This window comes from Oncorhynchus masou, chromosome 24 (genome assembly GCF_036934945.1).
Source record: "Oncorhynchus masou masou isolate Uvic2021 chromosome 24, UVic_Omas_1.1, whole genome shotgun sequence".
Classification (NCBI taxonomy): Eukaryota; Metazoa; Chordata; class Actinopteri; order Salmoniformes; family Salmonidae; genus Oncorhynchus; species Oncorhynchus masou.
This window is the reverse complement of record NC_088235.1, coordinates 65,809,702-65,833,985: the sequence shown is the minus strand read 5'-3', so window position 1 is coordinate 65,833,985 and position 24,284 is coordinate 65,809,702. Positions and strand designations below refer to the sequence as shown.

Below are 24,284 nucleotides of genomic sequence, written 5' to 3'. Positions count from 1 at the left end.
TAGCCATTTGATTAGCTGTAAATGAGTTTTATGGCTTGGGGTAGAAGCTGTGAAGTCTTTTGGACCTAGACTTGGTGTTCCGGTACCACTTGCAGTAGCAGAGACAACAGTCTATGACATGGGTGGCTGGAGTCTTTTTTTGACAATTTTTAGGGCCTTCCTCTGACAACGCTTGGTATAGAGGTCCAGGATGGCAGGAAGCTTGGCCACGGGGATGTACTGGGCCGTACGCACTAGCCTCTGTAGTGCCTTGTGGTCGAAAGCTGAGCAGTTGCCACACCAGGCAGTGACTCAACCAGCTCTCGATGGTGCAGTTGTAGAACCTTTTGATGATCTGAGGACCCATGCCATAAATTTTCAGTCTCCTGAGGGGGGTCTAGGGTCTCTCGGATAATGGTGTTGATGTGAGTCATGACCAGCCTTTCAAAGCACTTCATGGCTACAGACGTGAGTGCTACGGGGCGGCAGTCATTTAGGCAGGTTCCCTATGTGTTGTTGGGCACAGGGACTATGGTGGTCTGCTTGAAACATGTTGGTATTACAGACTCAGTCAGGGAGAGGTTGAAAATGTTAGTGAAGACACTTGCCAGTTGGTCAGCACATGCTCGGAGTACACGTCCTGGTAATCCGTTTGGCCCTGCGTCCTTGTGAGTGTTGACCTGTTTAACTTCTCTGGGATATGTGGGACGGTAGCGTCCCACCTCGCCAACAATTGCAGGGCTCCAAATTCAAAACAACAGAAATCTCAGAATTAAAATTCCTCAAACAAAGTATTATACACCATTTTAAAGAAACTTCTTGTTAATCCAGCCACAGTGTCTGATTTTCAAAAAGGCTTTACTGCGAAAGCACACCTTTCGATTTATGTTAGGTCAGCGCCTAACCACGGAAAACCAGAGACATTTTCCAAAGAAGGAGACGTGTCACAAAAGACAGAAATAGCGTTAAAATTAATCACTAACCTTTGATGTTCACCGGATGGCACTCCCAGGACTCCATGTTAGACAATAAATGTGTGTTTTGTTCGATAAAGTTCATCTTTATGTCCAAAAACCTCATTTGAAATTGGTGCATTATTTTCAGAAATGCATCATCTCAAACTAGAGGTCGGCCGATTATGATTTTATCAACGCCGATAACGATTAATGGAGGACCAAAAAGAAATGATATCGATTAATCGGTAGATAAAAAAAATATTTTTTAAATTTGTAATAATGACAATTACAACAATACTGAATGAACACTTATTTTAACTTAATATAATACATCAATAACATCTATTTTAGCCTGTTCAACTTGGTTTAAATAATGCAAAAACAAAGTGTTGGAGAAGAAAGTAAAAGTGCAATATGTGTCATGTAAAAAAGCTAATGTTTACGTTCCTTGCTCAGAACATGAGAAAATATGAAAGCTGATAGTTCCTTTTAACATGAGTCTTCCATATTCCCAGGTTGTAGTTATTGTAGTTTGTAGGAATTATAGGACTATTCCTCTCTATACCATTTGTATTTCATATACCTTTGACTATTGGATGTTCTTATAGGCACTTTAGTATTGCCAGTGTAACAGTATAGCTTCCATCCCTCGCTCCTACATGGGCTCGAACCAGGAACACGTCAACAACAGCCACCCTCGAAGCAGCGTTACCCATGCAGAGCAAGGGGAACAACTACTCTCAAGTCTTAGAGCGAGTGACGTTTGAAATGCTATTAGCACTCACCCTGCTAACTAGCTAGCCATTTCACATCGGTTACACCAGCCTAATCCTGGGAGTTGATAGGCTTGAAGTCAAACATAAGAGCTGCTGGCAAAATGCACGAAAGTGCTGTTTGAATGAATGCTTACGAGCCTGCTGGTGCCTACCATCACTCAGTCAGACTGATATAACAAATCATAGACTTAATTATAACATATCAACACACAGAAATACGAGCCTTAGGTCATTAATATGGTCGAATCCGGAAACTATCATTTCGAAAACAAAATGTTTATTCTTTTAGTGAAATATGGAACCGTTCCGTATTTTATCTAACGGATGGCAACCATAAGTCTAAATATTGCTGTTACATTGCACAACCTTCAATGTTATGTCATAATTACGTAAAATTCTGCCAAATTAGTTCACAAAGAGCCAGGTGGCCCAAACTGTTGTATATACCCTGACAATGAACGCCAGAGAAGTGACACAATTTCACCAGGTTAATATTGCCTGCTAACCTGGATTTATTTAAGCTAAATATGCAGGTTTAAAAATATATACTTGTGTATTGATTTTAAGAAAGGCATTGATGTTTATGGTTAAGTACACATTGGTGCAACGACAGTCGTTGATTGATTGTTTTTTACAAGATAAGTTTAATGCTAGCTAGCAACTTACCTTGGCTTACTGCATTCGCAATACAGGCGGGCTCCTTGTGAGGCAGGTGGTTAGAGCGTTGGTCTAGTTAACTTTAAGGTTGCAAGTTAGAATCCCCCGAGCTGACAAGGTAAAAATCTGTCGTTCTGCCTCGTTCCTAGGCCGTCATTGAAAATAAGAATGTGTTCTTAACTGACTTGCCTAGTTAAATAAGGATTAAATAAAGGTGTAAAAAAAAAAAAAAACGGCAAAATCGGTGCCCAAAAATGGCCATTCCGATTAATCGGTCGACCTCCACTTCAGTGTTTTCTATCCAAATCTACTAATAATATGCATATCTTATCTTCTGGGGATGAGTAGCAGGCAGTTGAATTTGGGCATGCATTTCATCCGGATGTGAATATACTGCCCCCTGTCACCAAGAAGTTAATGCAGGGCCGACAGACAAGTTCCTTACTTTTTTCCCCTTCCACTTGCCTCTTCCATTTGTGTGGTAATGCTGCAATTAGTTGGTTGTAATTTTGGGTAGAGCAGACATTTCCATATGTCTGGTGTTAGCTGCATGTGTGATGTGACAACTCCACCAGTCTTATTTATGATATCGTTCACTAAAATTATACATTTTTTAAGCATTTCGTTAAAATGCTTAGGTATCAAATAGTTTATTATAGTTTAGCCACTATTTGTTCTGTCTTTTTCAGGTGGATTAAACTGAAATTACAACCAACTTTCTACGACTTGTTTTAAAAAATAATGATCTTTTGGAGTTTATTTCCTTTTCAAACAACTGAAAGGGAGCAGTTGTAATCTGAATGAAGGAAAAAATGTAATTCTTCAATGTGGGATGAGACATTCCTACAAATTTACCTACAAATTTACTAGAGAACCAGTTTGGATTTAAGGATACATTTTGTATGACTGATGCCTTTGAGTGAGATGTCTAATGCTTTAATATTTCATTTCTGCCCTCCAAATTCGTATTCGTTAGATAAATAGGCCCTTTTAATTGTGTCTGGCTTGCCATTCCAAATAAAACAATTGTTTATATAATTTGAAAAGCAGTTCACTAGGTGTAGGCAAAACCATAAGCAAACTGTGATATGACTAAAGAGTTAATTGGGGTGATTTTTCCACAAATAGATAGGTATTTTCTTTTCCATGGTAGCAAGATCTTGTCTATTTTTGATAACTTTCTCTAAAAATGTATTGGCTTGAGAATGTATTTCTTTTGGGATTTGTATACCGAGTATATCCACATCCCACGTCAGACCATTTTATCGGTAAACTACACGGTAATGTAAAATTAGCATTTTTTTTAGCGATCCAATACGTAATATAGTACACTTATCACAATTTGGTTTTAATCCAGAGAGGTTAGCAAAAGTATCTAAAACCTCTGAGGCCGTGGAGGGATTCTGGTCAGGCTCCGTAGACGGGCTCACCTCTCCCGAGTATACTACTCGCAAATGTACAGTCTCTTGACAACAAGGTAGATGAAATTCGAGCAAGGGAAACCTTCCAGAGAGACATCAGAGATTGTAACATTCTCGGTTTCACGGAAACATGGCTCACTCGAGATATGTTATCAGAGTCGGTACAGCCACCCGGTTTCTTCACGCATCGCACCGACAGAAACCAACATCTCTCTGGTAAGAAGGGCGGGATGTATGAAGCCTTATGATTAATGAGTCGTGGTGTGATCATAACATACAGGAACTCAAGTCCTTTTGATCACTTGACCTAGAATTCCTTACTATCAAATGCTGACCGCATTATCTACCAAGAGAATTCTCTTCGATTATAATCACAGCCGTGTATATCCCCCCCCAAGCAGACACCTCGACGGCCCTGAAAGAACTTCATTGGATTCTATGTAAACTGGAAACCATATATCCTGAGGCTGCATTTATTGTAGCTGGGGATTTTATCAAGGCTATTCTGAAAAAATTTAGGGAGTTTTGTTATCAGCATATCGAATGCGTGACCCCGGGCTGTCAAAATTCTGGATCATTGCTACTCTAACTTCCGCGATGCATACAAAGCCCTCCCTCGCCCTCCTTTCGGGCAAATCTGACCACGACTCCATTTTGTTGCTCCCAGCCTTCAGACAGAAACTAAAAAAGGAAACGTCTGTGCTCTGGTCAGACCAGCCATGAACAGACCTATCGGATTCCACGCTTCAAGATTGCTTCGATCACGTGGACTGGGATATGTTCCAGATAGCCTCCGACAACAACATTGATGTATACGCTGATTCGGTGTGCGAGTTTATTAGCAAGTGCATCGGTGATGTTGTACCCACGGTGACTATTAAAATCTTCCCCAACCAGAAACTGTGGATTGATGGCAGCAAAGGAAAGAAAGAACCACTGCTTTTAATCATGGCAAGGCTACCAGAAGCATGACCAAATACAGACAGTGTAGCTATTCCCTCCGCAAGGAAATCAAACAAGCTAAGCGTCAGTATAGTGAAAAAGTGGAGTCGCAATTCAACGGCTCAGACACGAGACATGCAGTTGGAAGTTTACATGCACCTTAGCCAAATTCATTTAAATTCAGTTTTTCACAATTCCTGACACTTAATCCTACTAAATTCCCTGTATTAGGTCAGTTAGGATCACCACTTTATTTTAAGAATATGAAATGTCAGAACAATAGTAGTGTTTATTTCATCACATTCTCAGTGGATCAGAAGTTTACATGCACTCAATTAATATTTGGTAGCATTGCCTTTAAATGGTTTAACTTGGGTAAAATGTTTTGTTTAGCCTTCCACAAGCTTCCCACACATTTTCTATAGGATTGAGGTCAGGGCTTTGTGATGGCCACTCCAATACCTTGACTTGTTTTCCTTAAGCCATTCTGTCACAACTTTGGAAGTATGCTTGGGGTCATTGTCCATTTGGAAGACCCATTTGCGACCAAGCTTTAACTTCCTGACTGATGTCTTTAGATGTTGCTTCAACATATCAACAACATTTTCCATCCTCATGATGCCATCTATTTTGTGAAGTGCACCAGTCCTTCCTGCAGCAAAGCACCTCCACAACACATGGTTGGGATGGTGTTCGTCAGCTTGCAAGCCTCCCCTTTTCCCTCCAAACATAACGATGGTCATTATGGCCAAACTGCTCTTTTTTTTTGTTTCATCAGACCAGAGGACATTTCTCCAAAAAGTACGTAAACCGTTGTCTGGCTTTTTGGCTTCTTCCTTGCTGAGCGGCCTTTCAGGTTATGTCGATTTATAGGACTCGTTTTCCTGTGGATGTATATATTTTTGTACCCGTTTACTCCAGCATCTTCACAAGGTCCTTTGCTGTTCTGGGATTGATTTGCACTTTTCACACCAAAGTACATTCATCTTTAGGAGACAGAACACGTCTCCTCCCTGAGCGGTATAACTGCTGCGTGGTGGTGTTTTTACTTGCGTACTATTGTTTGTACAGATGAACGTGGTGCCTTCAGGCTTTTTTTTGGACATTGCTCCCAAGGATGAACCAAACTTTTGGAGGTCTACAATATTTTTTTCCTGAGGACTTAGCTGATTTATTTTCCCATGATATCAAGCAAGGAAGCACTGAGTTTGAAGGTAGGCCTTGAAATACATCCACAGGTACACCTCCAATTGACTCAAATTATGTCAATTAGCCTATTAAAAGCCATGAAATCATTTTCTGTCATTTTCCAAGCTGTTTAAAGGCACAGTCAACTTAGTGTATGTAAACTTCCAACTTCAACTGTATGTGCTAGGGTCTACAGTCAATCACGGATTACAAAAAGAAATCCATCACCGTCACGGACAACAATGTCTGGCTCCCAGACAAACTAAAGAACTTCTTTGCTTGCTTTGAGGACAATAGTGCCACTGACACGGCCCGCTACCAAAACCTGCGGGCTCTCCTTCACCACGGCCAACGTGAGTACAACATTTAATCGTGTTAACCCTCGCAAAGCTGCTGGCCCAGACGGCGTCCCAAGCCATGTTCTCATAGCGCAGACCAGCTGGCGTGTGTTTACGGACATATTCAATCTCTCCCTATCCCAGTCTGCTGTCCCCACATGCTTCAAGAGGGCCACCATTGTTCCTGTTCCCATGAAAGCTAAGCTTACTGAGCTAAACGGCTATTGCTCCATAGAACTCACTTCCGTCATGAAGTGCTTTGAGAGACTAGTCAAGGATCATATCACCTCTACCCTACCTGACACCCTAGACCCACTCCAATTTGCTTACCACCCCAATAGGTCCACAGACGACGCAATCACACTGCCCTAACCCATCTGGACAAGATGACTGCCCATGTATGAATTCTGTTGATCGATTACAGCTCAGCATTTAACACCATATAGTACCCTCCAAACTCGTCATTAGGCCCTGGGTCTCGACCCCGCCCTGTGCAACTGGGTCCTGGACTTTCTGACAGGCCGCCCCCAGGTGGTGAGGATAGGAAACATTTCCACCCCACTGATCCTCAACCCTGGGGCCCCACAAGGGTGCGTTCTCAACCCTGTCCTGTACTCCCTGTTCACCCATGACTGCATGGCCATGCACGTCTCCAACTCAATCAAGTTTGCAGACGACACTACAGTGGTAGGCTTGTTTACCAACAAATACGAGACGGCCAACAGGGAGGGGGTGAGGGCCCCCGAGTGTGGTGTCAGGAAAATAACGTCAACAAAACAAAGGAGATTATCGTGGACTTCAGGAAACAGCGGAGGGAGCCACCCCCCCCTATCCACATCGACGGGACAGTAGTGGAGAAGGTGGAAACTTTTAAATTCCTCGGTGTACACATCATGGACAAACTGAAATGGTCCACCCACAGACAGCGTGGTGAAGAGTGCGCAACAGCACCTCTTCAACCTCAGGATGCTGAAGAAATTTGGCTTGTCACCAAAAGCGCACTCAAACTTTTCCAGATGCACAATTGAGTGCGTCCTGTCGGGCTGTATCACCGCCTGGTACGGCAACTGCTCCGCCCACAACCGCAAGGCTCTCCTGAGGGTAGTGAGGTCTGCACAACGCATCACCGGGTGGGGCAAACTACCTGCCCTCCAGGACACCTACAGCACCTGATGTCACAGGAAGACCAAAAAGACCTTGTTTTACTCTGGACAGTTTAAAACTTTCTGTTATGTAGACACTTTACTATTTTACACCTAGGGTTACTATACATAACTTTAACCCATTTTATTAGAGATTCCCCAAAATGTAAAAATTCTAGGTATTTATATATAAACTCCAGTCGTACTTTATCAAATGCCTTTTCTAAATCAGCTATGAGAACCAGGCCTGGTGTCCCCGGTATTCTATTGTTTCCAGTACCTGTCTTATATTATCTCTAATGTATTGTCCATGTAAAAAACTTGTCTTATTAGGATGAATAATATCTGAAAATACTTTTTCAATTCTATGTGCCAAGCATTTAGCTAGGATTTTTGCATCAACACTGAAGTGTAAGAAGCCTCCAATTTTTTTTGTGGACTGGATCTTTGTATATACCACTTGAGTCCTGTTTCAGTAATAATGATATCAGACCTTCTTGTTGCATGTCTGATAATCTACCATTTATATAGGAGTGGTTGAAACATGCTAATGGTCCTCTGAGTATATCAAAAAAGTTTGGTGTACTTCCACTGGTATTTTTATTTTTTTACCTTTATTTAAGTAGGCACACTGAACTCTATCTGAGAAGTAGTTGGTGAACCAGGTGAGGCCGTCATTTGGGACACCAATGCTGTTGAGTCTGATAAGAATGCGGTGATTGACAGAGTTGAAAGCCTTGGCCAGGATGATGAAGACTGTTGCACAGTCCTGTCTTATCGATGGCGGTTATGATATCGTTTAGAACCTTGAGCGTGGCTGAGGTGCACCCATGACATGGAGTTTGTGGGGATGCTTGGGACTTGGCTTGCTTGATCTTCTTTTTTCTGTAGCAATTTTGATGGGCTTTGCTGAGCGCATCTTCATCCATTAGTGAGTCGATCGCTTTGATAGTCTTGCTAGAAATGTAATACAATGTAAAAACGTGCAGCCTACAGTAAATACCAGCAGTCGATTTATTTAAGCATTATTAGCCCTACTTTTCATTTTCCCAGGCTTGCACGTTCTGTGTAATACAGGCATCTGATTATATTGTTTGTGAATAGCACTGTCCCTGACCCAAATCCCCAAGTCTACCAGTATTTTTGAAATGTCTCCAGTAGAAGATGGCTCTTTCACACAAGTCTATTCCCATGCCTTTTTGCAAACTCCAGGTGTGCTGTCATGTATTTTTATTTTCTTCTCAGGAGTGGCTTCCATCTGGCCACTCTCCCATAAAGCACAGATTGAAGTGCTGTAGAGACCTTCTGGCAGGCTCTCCCATATCAGCCAAGGAACTCTAGTTCTGTCAAGGGTTATTTGGTCACGTCCCTGACCAATGTCCTTCTTGCCCGGTTGCTCAGTTTGGTTGGACGTCCAGCTCCAGGCAGAGTCCGGGTAGTTCTATATTTTATTCCTTTTACCAATGATTGAGGCCACTGCTCTTGGAAACATTCAATAATCTTGTTTTATACCCTTCCCCAGGTATATATGCTTCTTCACAATTCTCTGAGATCTACAGACTTCCTTGAACTTCAAGGTTTAGTTTCTGTTTTGATACACACTGTCAACTGTGGAACTTTTTTATATAGACCTGTGTTTTTCTAAACAATTGAATTGGTCACAGGTGGACTCAATTTGGAGTGGCATTGCAAAGCGGTGTGAATAATTAGTAGATTTATGAATTTGAACTTTTTTCTAAGAACATGTTTTGATGATATTATGGGGTATTGTGTGTAGATGGGTGAGATGTAAAACAAATATTGAATACATTTTGAATTCAGGCTATAACACAACAAAATGTGTATTTAAGTCAAATTGTGTGTGAATAGGCATCCCACTCTTGCGGCTTTTGCCCTTTCACATCACGTGCCTAGCCCGGTACACTGCGGTGCAGGTTAATCGAACTCCCTCAAGGATTGATAGTCCGTGAGACCAACATGATAGGTATAGCTAAGCATATTATTTTAAAGCTAAAGCCTACAGAGTTTGTAAACAAAACAGTCTACAAACAAGTGTAAAACACCTTATTTTGGGTTATGATTTTAAAAATCTACCAGCTACTCCAGATTGTTTAACCAGCCAAAATATTTTGGGGGGCGATAAAATTACACCAACGGATGCGCATGCTTTGTAATGTTTCTAAAACAAATGTATTACTACTAAGAAGATAATGTGGTATATTATTTAATTTCATTTTTTTGTGACCTGAGTCTTTTAACCAAAAATATATCACAGATGAGACAAATTCACCTGTCCCTTTTATGGGTGGGACGTTACTTTGGTAGAGCGACTGGAGTCATGTTTGTGCCTTTGAGGTGTCTTGTCTTGTCTTCCCTAGCAGTTAACTCAAACATAAACAACCTAACTTGTTAACAAAACAATGTAAATAGCCAAGAAACACAAGGACAAACTGACTTCAGTAGACTTTGTTTCAAGTATATTAGACCAACTTTTATGCCTGTGCTTCTAAAAATGAATCTTTCACTCTGCTCGTTACATGTGCACAGCCCCCATAGTCTATTTAGGATTCGTAGTTCTTTGACTTTGTGCGATTCAATTTACCAGCTATGCAACAAAAGGGTATAAATACTTTGAAAACAGGTATTGCTGCATTTATTTAACTAAATGTGATCATACTTTTTATTCACATGTTGCTCGCATTGTGACCTGACCACCCACCAACGTGGCTGTTGAAATAGACATCTTACCCACCAATTCCAAAATCTACCCGCATTTGGCAGGTGTTGCACTTTTAACAGTAGTGTGTATCTACAGGTTGGGAGGTCCTGATCCATTGGACTACATCAGTATGTACCGTAACATGGGCTGTGCAGCACAAGACGTACAGGAACACTGGCACTACATCAGCTTCGGACTCAGTGACCTGTATGGAGACAACAGAGTACATGAGTAAGTAGTACTTCAGGTTAGAGCTCTGGTGGACCAAGTTGCCCAGGTTACTAACACACTGACACATGGTGTGTGCAGCTGTTCACTTTCACTCCTTTGTGTCATTCTGCAGAATCAGCATTGAGATGCTTCCACACTTGTTTTTCTTGTTCCTCTGAAGGTTATTTCACAACAGTTTTCACCCCCTAGTATTGTTCTTGAGTAGACTTGCTAGCTCTGCTCCCCCACAATTCCCAGCAATCTCCCCGTTTTCTCCCCTTTAAACAGCTGCCATTCTTAATGCATGTTTGCCATAATTTTGCAGTGTTACTGAATGGGTGGATTGGGTAACGAAAAGTAACTAAAGGATAGGATAATCTGGGTTTATGGTGTTGACTTGCTGTCAAATTAGGAGGGCCCAGGGTTTGGCTAATTAACACACACAAACCGGATGTGAGAGACTGCTTGAATGGGAATTCTGTATGTGTATTGTCAGGTTTACAGGCCAGGAAGGCCCCAGTGGCTTTGGCTTTGAGCTGACGTTCAGGCTGAAGAGAGAGGTGGGAGAAACAGCCCCTCCTACTTGGCCGGCTGAACTCATGCAGGGCCTGGCCCGCTATGTCTTCCAATCAGGTAAGGACCCAGGCTCTGTGTGTCTAGTGTGGCGGGGATATGGTAGGCAGAGTAAGGTGAGGAGAAAGGGACTTGTTTGTCTAACAATTACAATGCAGGCACTCTGACATTATGCATTTCCAGCCGCTTTGTTACTTCACCGCTCAGAATGCTCCCCTGCCTCTGCATGGACATTTTGGAGCATGTCAGTATTTAACCTCGTGTAACCCTACATCAGTGATGTTTTTGCTAAAAAACCGGTCAGGGAAACAGAGGGAGGGGGAGCCCATTCTCTCTAGGTTATTCTACCCCCATCTGCTGGGGCCGTAATGATACTGTGAACCCGAATGAATACATAAAAAAATATAGAAATTAAAACAAGGCCTATAGGTTATCCCTATGCTGCGTTGTATGCCTCGAGTAAATCAGAGTTTGAAAAAAAAACAACTAGAGCCTATAACTAGCTATCTACTAGCTAGTTCAATTTCTCTGATTATAAAGCCAACAAAACTAGTGACCTAAAAGGTTAGCGGTGTTAGCCCAGTCTCTAGCTTATCCAGGATCAGTGATACGGCAGGGTAGCCTAGTGGTTAGAGCGTTGGACTAGTAACCGAAAGGTTGCAAGTTCGAATCCCCGAGCTGACAAGGTACAAATCTGTCGTTCTGCCCCTGAACAGGCAGTGTTCCACTGTTCATAGGCCGTCATTGAAAATAAGAATTTGTTCTTAACTGACTTACCTAGTAAAATTAAATTAAAATACAAAGATGGCACATGGTTGCTCTTTCTATGGGAACAACTGCAATCATTTTGCTAGTAACATTGCTAAAATGAATTAAATTAACTTAACTTCATAAAATGTTACCTGTAATGCTTATCTCATGTAGCCTAATTGTCATCTCCTTATTTTCATACTGTACCTAAATTAAAAGGGTTGGATTTGAATGAAACATTTTTATGTCCGTACCTAAAAGGCATGTACAAAATCTGGCATGGTTTGCCTCATACGTTCTGTACTGGTATCTTTTTAAATTGAGAACATATAGCTCAACATGTAAACAATGAGTTTAGCTATTCTCCTTCAGATGACCGATGCCCATAAGACCAGTAATGCCATTATACTGTTGGCCTATGGCTGCATTGGCTATGCATGCCATATGATAAGCTGCAAAAATCGATTCACATAGCTGATATAGTGAGGGAACGTGACAATCAAATAAAACCGATTGGCTGTGATATTTTAATTGTAAGATCATCAATCACAACACTAGTGTAATACTGTGAAACACTATCATTCCACTTTTAGTGACAGATATATTATGGACATTTTCTGAAATTACAATGTAAAGTAAATATCTGCGTTTTGTAACATCCAATCAATCTTGCCTGTGGGGAGCCAGCAGACCTTTCAGACCGTTTTTTGCAGTACAACAATCTTCAGACCTCGAAGGGAAGCATAACAACAGTCCTTTTCCTCTCCCCTCTCTTTTCCAGTATAGCTGGACTACGTCCCTGTTGCCTCCCAAGCAGATGGATTCCTCTTAATCGCTGTCTCCCCCTCATGGCCTCTTTCGCTTCAATTTCTCACTCCCTTCTCAATTTCTCTCACATACACACATTTCCTTTCTCCTTCGCCTTGACTTTCTCATTTGCTGTTAGACTAGTGGCGAAAAAATGTATGTATTTTCTTGGGCTGGGACGATATCAGTATCGCAATATTTTTTAAGTTAAATGCACTTAGTATCATGGCAAAGGAACAAAACAAATGAGTATTTCAGTACTGGTATTATCCCGGCCCTACTATTTTCCAGTATGTCACTGAGTAGTCTTACCTCCATGTCTCTTCTCTGTCCTGTAGAAAACACGTTTTGCAGTGGAGACCACATATCGTGGCACAGTCCCCTGGACAACAGTGAGTCTCGTATCCAACACATGCTGCTCACTGAAGACCCCCAGATGACTCCGGTCCACACCCCCTTCGGCCTGGTCAACTTCCTGCAGGTGAGCTAATCTTGCCCCAGGCTCTCCGGCCTACCTTCTCAACTCCTTCCTTTTGAGTCTGTACGTGTTCTGTAACTGTCTTTCTTACTCCACTTTTTTTGTGTGTGTAACTCCCTCTCCTCTCTATATAGATTGTGGGTGTGTGTACAGAAGAGTTGCAGGCGGCCCAGCAGTGGAACGGCCAAGGAATGCTGGAGCTGCTCCGAGGGGTATATGTGTGAGTTTGAGGTCCATGTTTGAAATATGAGATGTACTACATGAGCAAAAGTATGTGGACACCTGCTTGTCTAACATCGCATGCCAAAATCATGGGCATTAACATGGTGTTGGTCCCCCCTTTGCTGCTATAACAGCCTCCACTCTTCTGGGAAGGCTTTCCACTAGATGTTAGAACATTGCTGTGGGGACTTGCTTCCATTCAGCCACAAACGTTAGGGAGGCTGGGCACTGATGTTGGGCGATTTAGACCTGGCTCGCAGTCGGTGTTCCAATTCATCCCAAAGGTGTTCGATGGGGTTGAGGTACGGGCTTTGTGCAGGCCAGTCAAGTAGTCACAACCATGAAAAACAGCCAAAGACCATTATTCCTCCTCCACCAAACTTTACCTTTGGCACTATGCATTTGGGCAGGTAGCGTTCTCCTGGGAACCGCTAAACCCAGATTCGTCCGTCGGACTGCCAGATGGTGAAGTGTTATTCATCACTCCAAAGAACGTGTTTCCACTACTTCAGAGTCCAATGGTGGCAAGCTTTACACCACTCCAGCCGATGCTTGGTATTGCGCATGGTAATCTTAGGCTGGTGTGCGGCTGCTCGACTATGGAAGCCAATTTCATGAAGCTTCTGAAAAACAGTTATTGTGCTGACGTTGCTTCCAGAGGCAGTTTTGAACTCTGTAGTGAGACTTTTACTCTTCAGCTCTCGGCAGTCCCATTCTGAGTTTGTATGGTCAACCACTTCGCGGCTGAACCGTTGTTGCTCCGACACATTTCTACTTCACAATAACAGCACTTACAGACGATCGGGGATAGCTCTAGCAGGGCAGATATTTGACGAACTGACTTGTTGGAAAGATGGCATCCTATGACGGTGCCACTTTGAAAGTCACTGAGTTCTTCAGTTTGTCCAATGTTTGTCTATGGAGATTGCATGGCTGTGTGCTCAATTGTATACCCTATCAGCAACTGTTGTGGCTGAAATAGCCAAATCCACTAAAGGGGTATCCACAATTTTGTGTGTAAACACACACACACACACACACACAGTTGAAGTCGGAAGTTTACATGCACCTTAGCCAAATACATTCAAACTCCTCGTAAAAATTCTCTCTTAGGTCAGTTAGGATCACCGCTTTATTTTACGAATGTGAAATGTCAGAATAATATTAGAGAATGATTTATCAGCTTTTATTTCTTTCATCCCATTCCCAGGGGGTAAGAAGTTTACATACACTCAATTAGTATTTGGTTGCATTGCCTTTAAAATGTTTAACTTTGGCCAAATGTTTCGGGTAGCCTTCCACAAGCTTCCCACAATAAGTTGAGTGAATTTTGGCCCATTCCTCCTGACAGAGTTGGTGTAACGGAGTCAGGTTTGTCGGCCTCCTTGCTCGCACACGCTTTTTCAGGTCTGTCCACACATTTTCTATAGGATTGAGGTCAGGGCTTTGTGATGGCCTCGCCAATACCTTGACTTTGTTGTCCTTAAGCCATTCTGCCACATTGGACATATGCTTTGGGTCATTGTCCATTTAGAAGACCCATTTGCGACCAAGCTTTAACTTCTTGACTGATGTCTTGAGATGTTACTTCAATATATCCACATAATTTTCCTACCTGATGTTGCCATCTATTTTGTGAAGTGCACCAGACCCTCCTGCAGCAAAGCACCCCCACAACATGATGCTGCCACCCCCGTGCTTAACGGTTGGGATGGTGTTCTTCGGCTTGTAAGCTTCTCCCTTTTTCCTCCAAACGCAACGATGGTCATTATGGCCAAACAGTTATATTTTTGTTTCATCAGACCAGAGGACATTTCTGTAAAAAGTACCATCTTTGTCCCCATGTGCAGTTGCCAACCGTAGTCTGGCTTTTTTTATGGCAGTTTTGGAGCAGTGGCTTCTTCCTTGCTGAGCGGGCTTTCATGTTATGTCGATACAGGACTCGTTTTACTGTGGATATAGATACTTTTTCACCCGTTTCCCCCAGCATCTTCACAAGGTCCTTTGCTGCTGTTCTGGGATTTATTTGCACTTTTCGCACCATCTCTAGAAGACAGAACGCGTCTCCTTCCTGAGCGGTATGACAGCTGCGTGGTACCATGGTGTTTATACTTGCGTACTATTGTTTGTACAGATGAACGTGGTACCTTCAGGCGTTTGGAAATTGCTCCCAAGGATGAACCAGACTTGTGGAGGTCTACAATTTTTTCTGAGGTCTTGGCTGATTTCTTTTGATTTTCCCATGATGTCAAGCAAAGAGGCACTGATTTTGAAGGTAGTCCTTGAAATATATCCACAGGTACACCTCCAATTGACTCAAATGATGTCAATTAGCATTTCAGAAGCTTCTAAAGCCATGACATAATTTTCTGGAATTTTCCAAACTGTTTAAAGGCACAGTCAACTTAATGTATGTAAACTTCTGACCTACTGGATATGTGATACAGTGAATTATAAGTGAAATAATCTGTCTGTAAGCAATTGTTGGAAAAATTACTTGTGTCATGCACAAAGAAGATGTCCTAAACGACTTGCTTAAACTATAGTTTGTTAACAAGAAATTTGTGGAGTGGTTGAAAAACGAGTTTTAATGTCGCCAACCTAAGTGTGTGAACTTCCGACTTCAACTGTGTGTGTGTATTCATATATATTTTTTATTTCACCTTTATTTAACCAGGTTGTTGACGACAATTTCTCATTTACAACTGACCTGGCCAAGATAAAGCAAAGCTGTGCGACACAAACAACGGAGTTACACATGGAACAAACAGTCAATAATACAGTAGAAAAAGTCTATATACAGTGTGTGCAAATGAGTTAGGATAATGGAGGTAAGGCAATAAATAGGCCATAGTGGTGAAAGAATTACAATATAGAAAATTAAACACTGGAGTGATGGATGTGCAGAAGATGAGTATACAAGTTGAGATACTGGGGTACTGGGGTGCAAAGAAGCAAAAATAACTTAAATCGTACATTTAAATCCAAATACTTTCACTTATTTTACTGGGTGACTTGTACTTGTCATTTTCTTTTAATGTATCTTTACTTTTACTCAAGTATGAAAATTAGGTACTTTTTTCACCACTGCATTCTACTCGTCTTATTTCACATGAAATTTATCCCAGTGTGACCAAGACCATGTTAACAATGAACTTTTCCCCTCCGTGCTGTATGTGTTTAGTGCTGGAGGGCCCTGGTTGATAACTGACATGAGGAGAGGAGAGACCATCTTTGACATCGACCCTCATTTACAAGTAAGGCTTTGATTAATTATACTGTTTTCATTCAAACAGCTCCACCTACCGGTTCAGTCTCCACAATGTGTGGGTCTTTGCTCGTGTTAATGTGTGTTGGCTAGTGTTAATGTTTGCGTGTGTGTGCTCATCCTAAGCCGGAGCGTGTGGACCAGGGTATAGAGACAGAGGGCTCCAACCTGAGCGGCGTGAGCGCCAAGTGTGTGTGGGATGACCTCAGCCGACCGCCCGAGGATGAAGAGGACAGCCGCTCAATCTGTATAGGATCTCAGCCACGAAGACTGTCGGAAAAAGGTGACACACACACACCTAACCTACAGTGCCTTCAGAAAGTATTCACACCCTTTGACTTTTTCCACTTTTTGTTGTTACAGCCTGAATTTAAAATGGATTCAATTGAGGTTGTCACATAAACCAAAATGTCAGTGGAATTATGTTTAGACATTTTTACAAATGAATTAAAACCTGAAATTTCTTGAGTCAATAAGCATTCAACCCCTTTGTTATGCCAAGCCTAAATAAGTTTAGGAGTAACACTTAACAAGTCACATAATAAGTTACATGGACTTACTTTGCGTTCAATAATTTTGAATGACTACCTCAACTCTGTATCCCACACATACAATTATTTGTAAAGACAGGGGAGACTGGACATCTACCTCCCAACATAACATCTTGATTTGTCCTTCTCAAATAAACCTATTTTTCTGATTTGCTTTGGATTTTGTGTTATTGAAGAATAAAATCAATTGTTAACACTCCTAATGTTTGGGAAAAATCAATACAGCACATTACAGAGTACCACTCTCCATATTTTCAAGCGTACTGTTTGCTGCATCATGTTATGGCTATGCTTGTAATCGTTAAGGCCTGGGGAGTTTTTCAGGATAAAAAAGAAACTGAATGGAGTTAAGCACAGACAAAATCCTAAAGGAAAACCTGGTTCAGTCTGCTTTCTGACCCTGGGAGACGAGTTCTCCTTTCAGCAGGACAATAACCTGAAACACAAGGGCTTATATACACTGGAGTTGCTTACCAAGACGACATTGAATGTTTGTAAGTGGCTTAGTTAAAGTTTTGAACTTAAATCGGCCTGAAAATCTATGGCAAGACTTAAATGGCTTTTTAGCAATGATCAACAACCAACTTGACAGAGCGTGAAGAATTTGAAAATTAGATTTTTTTTCCATCCAGATTTTCAAGTATCTTAGTCCTTCTGGGTCTAAGGAAAAAAATATGTAAAATAAATGTTGATATCAGGCTGGAACACAACAAAATGTGAAATAAGTTAAGGGGTATGACTACTTTCTGAAGGCACAAGACACTTCTAATGGGCTCTCATAGATCTGACATGCATTGTGTTCAATAGCCACCAAATGTAAGAAAACAGATTGAAATAGGGCTATACTACCTGGACTTGTCCAATTTTGAACCACTCTTATTTGTTTTCTGTTGCAAAAAAATATATATTTCATTGTGCCTTATTGAACACTACCAAGATTAGGGTAAGTAAAGTCCTGATTGGTTTTGTCCTAATGTTATTGTATGTCCCAAAACTAACCCAATGGTTTGTCTCCTGCAGATACAGAGCAGATCAGAGAAGCCCTGAGAAAAGGATTGGAGTTCAACACTAAAGCAGCACTACCCCCTATCAACTCACAGAGACAAGGACATGACAGGCCTCAGTGAGTACATGCACACACAGTTAAGCTTTCTTTACTCACTTTCCCACTCCAGACTTTTATTCTGAGTCAGCATTGAGACACGCACTCTTATGTTTTTTCTTTCCTCTCAAGCAGTGATGTCACATCAACAGCTTTCACTCCCTTATTTTTAGTGTTCTCTAGAGTAGACTCGCCATATACACCCATACCCCTCCCTTTAACCCATCCAGAGACAGAGCCATGAGACCCCACTGAATACAAAGTAGGACTGGGACATTGAACACATGATAGGTGTATGATATTGTATGTGGTACAATTCTTCCCCTGGTTTCTCCATAGACAATGGGCCATTTGCAGAGCCAGCTGTATCACAGGTAAGAGAAAGATGAGGGGCAAGGTTGTTACAAGCCATAGCAAACTCTTTCACACACTTTATAGGGAGATACAGGCCACCACCGGACTTGAGGTTTCCCCTGTACCTAAGTTGTCATTTGAATCTCTCTTTCTCTAGGAGTCGTAAGGACAGTCTGGAGAGTGAGAGTTCAGCGGCCATCGTTCCTCACGAGCTAGTTCGTACCAGACAACTGGAAAGTGTTCATCTGAAATTCAACCAGGAGTCAGGAACACTGCTGCCCCTCTGTCTCAGGTACGCACACACACTAGAGTTGGGGATTATTATGGGTCTTCATACATGCATTCATTCATTCACTCACTCACTCACAAAACAAAACAAAAGTCATCTGACAGATCCGTTTGTATGTGAAAGGGGGATAGATGGGGAGCTGAGAGAGACGGATGGTAAGAAGCAGGTTCTCCAACCCAGCAGACATTTTCCATAAAGTATGTATTCAGTGATGTTTAATGATTGTTGTACTGGTCGTATTCTGTGCTTAGGGGTCGTTTGCTCCATGGTAGACACTTCACCTATAAGAGTATAAATGGAGACACAGCCATCACCTTCGTATCCACCGGAGTAGAGGGGGCCTTTGCTACTGAGGAACACCCGTATGCCGCACATGGACCCTGGCTACAGGTACACACGCCCTGGCTCCTGGTACACACAAACTGTTTCAAGTGCATACTTGCTGCATGTGCTTACTGCATGTTCTTATGTTACCATATCTCCTCAGATATTGCTGACTGAGGAGTTTGTTGAACAGATGCTTGGAGATCTATCGGAGCTCAACACTCGAGAGGAGGTGATTGGAAACACCTTTTACCGTTCTTTACAGGGGTAATATATAGAATGTGGCTGTGAATCTGAGTTCTCTGGAACCGTCTTCCCGACAGCTAATGGTTCAAAGCTCCTGCGCATGTGGGATTCTCTACTTTACGCAATCTCTGCTCTGCTCTGCTCAATTGGCTACCCAAAGAACAGGCTACTCTGGTGAATTTCAGTGATGAATGGAGAATGGTGCTCATGTAATAAAGACCCAACTGCACACTTTTGTGGCCCAACTGCACACTTTTGTGGCCCAACTGCACACTTTTGTGGCCCAACTGCACACTTTTGTGGCCCAACTGCACACTTTTGTGGCCCAACTGCACACTTTTGTGGCCCAACTGCACACTTTTGTGCTTTTGTGGCCAGCAAAATGTGCACCTGTGTAATTCCATTGCTGTTTAATCCGTTTCTTGATATGCCACCTGTCAAGTAGATGGATTGGATTGAAGGAGGAATGTTCACTGACAGAGATGTAAACAAATTTGTGCACAAAATAAGAGAATTAAGCTTTTTTTTTTAGTATGAAAAAATTCTGCAATCTTTTATTTCAGCACATGGAACAATACATTTTTTATTTATATTTTGTTTCAGTATAGTTTCAACGGTATTGATAGGATTAAAATGTATTTAAGTCTTCTTTTTTTTGGTAACGATCTACACAAAGTACTGTGTCAAAGTGGATGAAAAATACAACAACTTCTTAAAGATTAATGAAAAAAACAAATATTCACTATATGACAAAGTATGTGGACATGTGCTCGTCGAACATATCATTCCAAAATCATGGGCATTAATATGGAGTTGGTCCCTCCTCTCCTGCTGTAACAGCCTTCAATCTTCTGGGAAGGCTTTCCAGCTGATGTAAGTCACTGAGCTCTTCAGTAAGACCATTCTTATGCCAATGTTTGACTGGTGATTGCATGGCTGGGTGCTTGATTTTTAAAAATGTATTTTTATACACCGGTCAGCAACTGGTGTGGCTGAAATGGTCGAATCCACTAATTTGAAGGGGTGTCCATATACTTTTGTATAAATAGTGTACCTTTATTTAGATTCACCCCCTTGAGTCAATACATGTTAATTAAACACAGCAATTACAGCTGTGAGTCTTCTTGGGTTAGAGCTTTGCACATGTGGATTGTGCAATATTTGCCTAATTATTTTCAAAATTCTTCAGGATACATGTTTTGGAATATTTGTGTTCTTTATATTTGAGTTATTTTCACTCTTTCATTTAATTTATTAATGGTTGAGTCACAAAAATGTTGTTGGTCCATCCGTTAGCTCCCATCGCAGATATGGTGTTCAAATGCCTCATGGTGACATCCCAGAACAGTTTCCTTCCTGTCCTGCAGCTCAGTCATTCTGAACTATCTTTGATGTGCCTAGGTGGTTAAATACATCATCCTCAGCATAATTGTTAACTTGAACATTCATAAAGAGATATTCAATGTCTTTTATTTTTTATTTCACCAGGCAAGTCAGTTAAGAACAAAATTCTTATTTTCAATGACGGCCTAGGAACAGTCTGCCCCTTGTTCAGGGGCAGAAAGACAGATTTTTTTCACCTTGTCAGCTCGGGGATTCGATCTTGGAACATTTCGGTTACTAGTCCTACGCGCTAACCACTAGGCTACCTGCCGCCCCATCTACTAATCACTGCCCTTCTTTTGAGGCTTTCGAAAAGCTCCCTGATCTTTATAGTTGAATATGTGCTTGAAATTCAATACTTGACTGAGGGACCTTACATGCAGTGCATTCAGAAAGTATTCAGACCCCTGGACTTTTTTCACATTTCGTAACGTTACAGCCTTATTCTAAAATGTTTTAAATTGTTTTTTTCCCCCAACACACACTACCTCATGACAAAGCAAAAACAGGTTTTTACAGTTTTTTAATTTAAAAAATAACTTAGCACATGTACCTAAGTATTCAGACCCTTTAATCAGTTTTGATGAAGCACCTTTTGGCAGTGATTACAGCCTCAAGTCTTCTTGGGTATGATGCTACAAGCTTGTCACACCTGTATTTGGGGAGTTTCTCCCATTCTCTGAAGATCCTGTCAAGCTCTGTCAGATTGGATGGGGAATGTCGCTGAACAGCTCTTTTCATGTAGCTCCATAGATGTTAATCGGGTGCAAGTCTGGACTCTGGCTGGGCCACTCAAGGACATTCAGAGACTTGTCCCGAAGCCACTCCTGCATAGTCTTGGCTGTGTACTTAGGGTCGTTGTCTTACTGAAAGGTGAACCTTCGCCCCAGTCTGAGGTCCTGAGCTCTCTGGATTAGGTTTTCATCAAGGAGCTCTCTGTACTTTGCTCCGTTCATCTTTCCCTCCATCCTGACAAGTCTCCCAGTTCCTGCCACTGAAAAACATCCCCACTGTATGATGCTGCCACCATCGTGCTTCACTGTAGGGATGGTTCCAGGTTTCCTCCAGATGTGACGCTTGGCATTCAGGCCAAAGAGTTCAATCTTGGTTTCATCAGACCCGAGAATCTTGTTTCTCCATGGTCTGGGAGTCCTTTTGGTGCCTTTTGGCTAACTCCAAGCGTGCTGTAATGTGCTTATTCCTGAGGAGTGGGTTCCATCTGGCCACTCTACCATAAAGGCCAAATTGGTGGATTGCTGCAGGGATTGTTGTCCTTCTGGAAGGTTCGCCCATCTCCACAGAGGAACTCTAGAGCTCTGTCAGTGACCATCGGATTCTTTGTCACCTCACTGACCAAGGCCCCTCTCCCCCGATTGCTCAGTTTGGACGAGCGGCCAGCTCTTGGAAGAGTCTTGGTGATTCCAAACTTCCTGCACATAAGAATGATGGAGGCCACTGTGTTCTTGGACCTTCAATGCTGCAGAAACATTTTTTTACCCTTCCCCAGATCTGTGCCTGGACACAATCCTGTCTCGGAGCTCTACAGACAATTCCTTCAACCTCATGGCTTGGTTTTTGCTCTGACATACACTGTCAACTGTCGATACAAGATCCCACCGGTGTGTGCCTTTACAAATCTTGTCCCATCAATTGAATTTACCACCGCTGGACTCCAATCCATTTTAGAATAAGTGGTCTGAATACTTACTGAATGTTACATATGGAAGGGGTAGTAATTCAAAAATTATGTCAACCGCTATTCTTTTCACACAGAGCAAGTCTTGTGATTTTTTTTTTAAGGCACAATCTACTCCTGAACTAATTTAGGCTTGCCTAAACAAATGGGATGAATACTAATTCCACAACTAATTTTCTTTTCACTTGGACATTATGGAATATTTAGTTTTAGATCGATGACATACTTATGATACCAACTAACTTGAGAAGATCTAAATGCATATTCCCATGACTGATTCAGATCAAATGGTTGGTATGCAGATGCTGCATGAACATTTCACTGGTAAAACTTGAAGAATTATCATTCACGATTGAAGGTTACAAATGTAAAGGGAAGGTGGCCAAAAATGTGGGCGTAAAGAAACGCATGCACAGTATGTGATTCAGATCTTTGCTCAGAGGAAGGTTTCCAGGGGCAGAATGAGGAGGTTACCAACAGATCCTTGGCCTTTCAAGAAGCTAGATAACCCTGTAATATTACATTTGCAAAATTCCCCCAAAAATTCTAGATTTTTCAGAAATCCTGTTTGGAAGATTCCCAGAAAAAAACAGGGAATGGAAAAACCTGGCAAAGTTTCCAGAATGTTTTAACTCTATGTTCTGTATCTATCAATAAATGTTTTTCTCCTGTTTGATTCCTCCTTCCAGACCAAGTTACCGAAGGAATACAGCTGGCCAGAAAAGAAACTGAAGATCTCGGTTCTGCCTGACTCTGTGTTTGACAGCCCTCTGCAGTGAGACTTGGACCCACTCTTCTCTACAGAATACTCTGGACCTGTTCACTCAGACTTTAAATGGTCATGTTCAGTAGGTCACATCGTTGCAAAGCATTTCCCAACAGAAGTTCAGGTAGTACCTGTAAGTTGTCTTCCATTTTACTGAACACAACCCGGCTCTGTTCCATGGGCTCTGGTCTGTCTTCTAGCTCAAAGTGAGAACACCGGACCTCCACCTGATCTCTTTCTGTCACATCTGCCTTTGACTTGACTGTTACTGCCTTCTCCCAGCTACCAATTTCTACTGCGTTTTTCTAACCTTGTAGAAACGCCTGGAGATGTTCAGGAAACCTGTTTCTCCAGATAGCTGCCTTGCTAGATGATACATAGTTGCTATGTCTTGGGAATGGGTAAACTTTCTAGTTAGGATATGACATCCCACTAGACTCAATGTTTGTAGCACAGGCAAAAATGCAGGGTCAGTTCATTTAGTTCAAGGATTCTGTTTTTTGGTTTTCTAGGGCCACATTCCATTTGAAGTGTTCTCTTAAAAGGCCTATGTGTTTATTTGTTTTAAGTGCTGGACATTTGCTTAATGTGTTATAAAGTGTGTCTATGGTCAAGCCAAAGGTGCTACCAGTTTCCCATGAGGTTTGTATCGGACAAGATGTTGTGGAATTCAGACAATGGAACTCTATTCAGTGTAGACCTCTGTGCAAATCTGAAATGGTGCCTTCTTCCCTGTATAGTTTATTTTGGCCAGAGCCTTATGAGGGGTATATAGGGCAGGGGTCTTCAAACGGGTCCACAGCATGCAGGCACTGCAGGGGCTGTTCATTTAAAAAAAAAAATGATAATGTTTATTATAAATGGCAAGGAGAGTTAAAATAAAAAAATTGATCTGGGAGATATTAATTTGACCTCCCCAATTATAATTGGAAGAGGAAGTGTACACTAACATCGGAATTACCTTAATAGCTAGTAGGCCAACATGTCTGCAAAAAGTGACGTCCACGTCAAGAAAGCTTACCAGTAGCCATCGGCACTTTCCCGGTACATGGATATTCACAAAAACATTGGAATAACATACATATATATATACATACACATATACATACGTATGGTATGTATGTATGTATGTAATTCCAATGTTTTT

The 24,284-nt window shown here is 41.7% G+C and overlaps 1 protein-coding gene across 3 annotated transcripts in view; it reads left to right on the top strand.

Moving 5' to 3' along the window:
* LOC135512505 (suppressor of fused homolog) overlaps positions 1-24,011 on the top strand; it is a 52,549-nt gene extending 28,538 nt beyond the window's left edge. For all 3 annotated transcript variants that reach the window (XM_064934595.1, XM_064934594.1, XM_064934593.1), the window contains 11 exons: positions 10,215-10,349; positions 10,825-10,961; positions 12,797-12,939; positions 13,071-13,156; positions 16,343-16,415; positions 16,553-16,709; positions 17,998-18,100; positions 18,591-18,725; positions 18,974-19,112; positions 19,210-19,278; positions 23,061-24,011. In XM_064934595.1, coding sequence (XP_064790667.1) covers positions 10,215-10,349; positions 10,825-10,961; positions 12,797-12,939; positions 13,071-13,156; positions 16,343-16,415; positions 16,553-16,709; positions 17,998-18,100; positions 18,591-18,725; positions 18,974-19,112; positions 19,210-19,278; positions 23,061-23,150 — 1,267 coding nt within the window. In that variant the 3' untranslated portion in view covers positions 23,151-24,011. The remainder of the gene's footprint in view (positions 1-10,214; positions 10,350-10,824; positions 10,962-12,796; positions 12,940-13,070; positions 13,157-16,342; positions 16,416-16,552; positions 16,710-17,997; positions 18,101-18,590; positions 18,726-18,973; positions 19,113-19,209; positions 19,279-23,060) is intronic.
* The last annotated feature ends 273 nt before the right edge of the window (positions 24,012-24,284 follow it).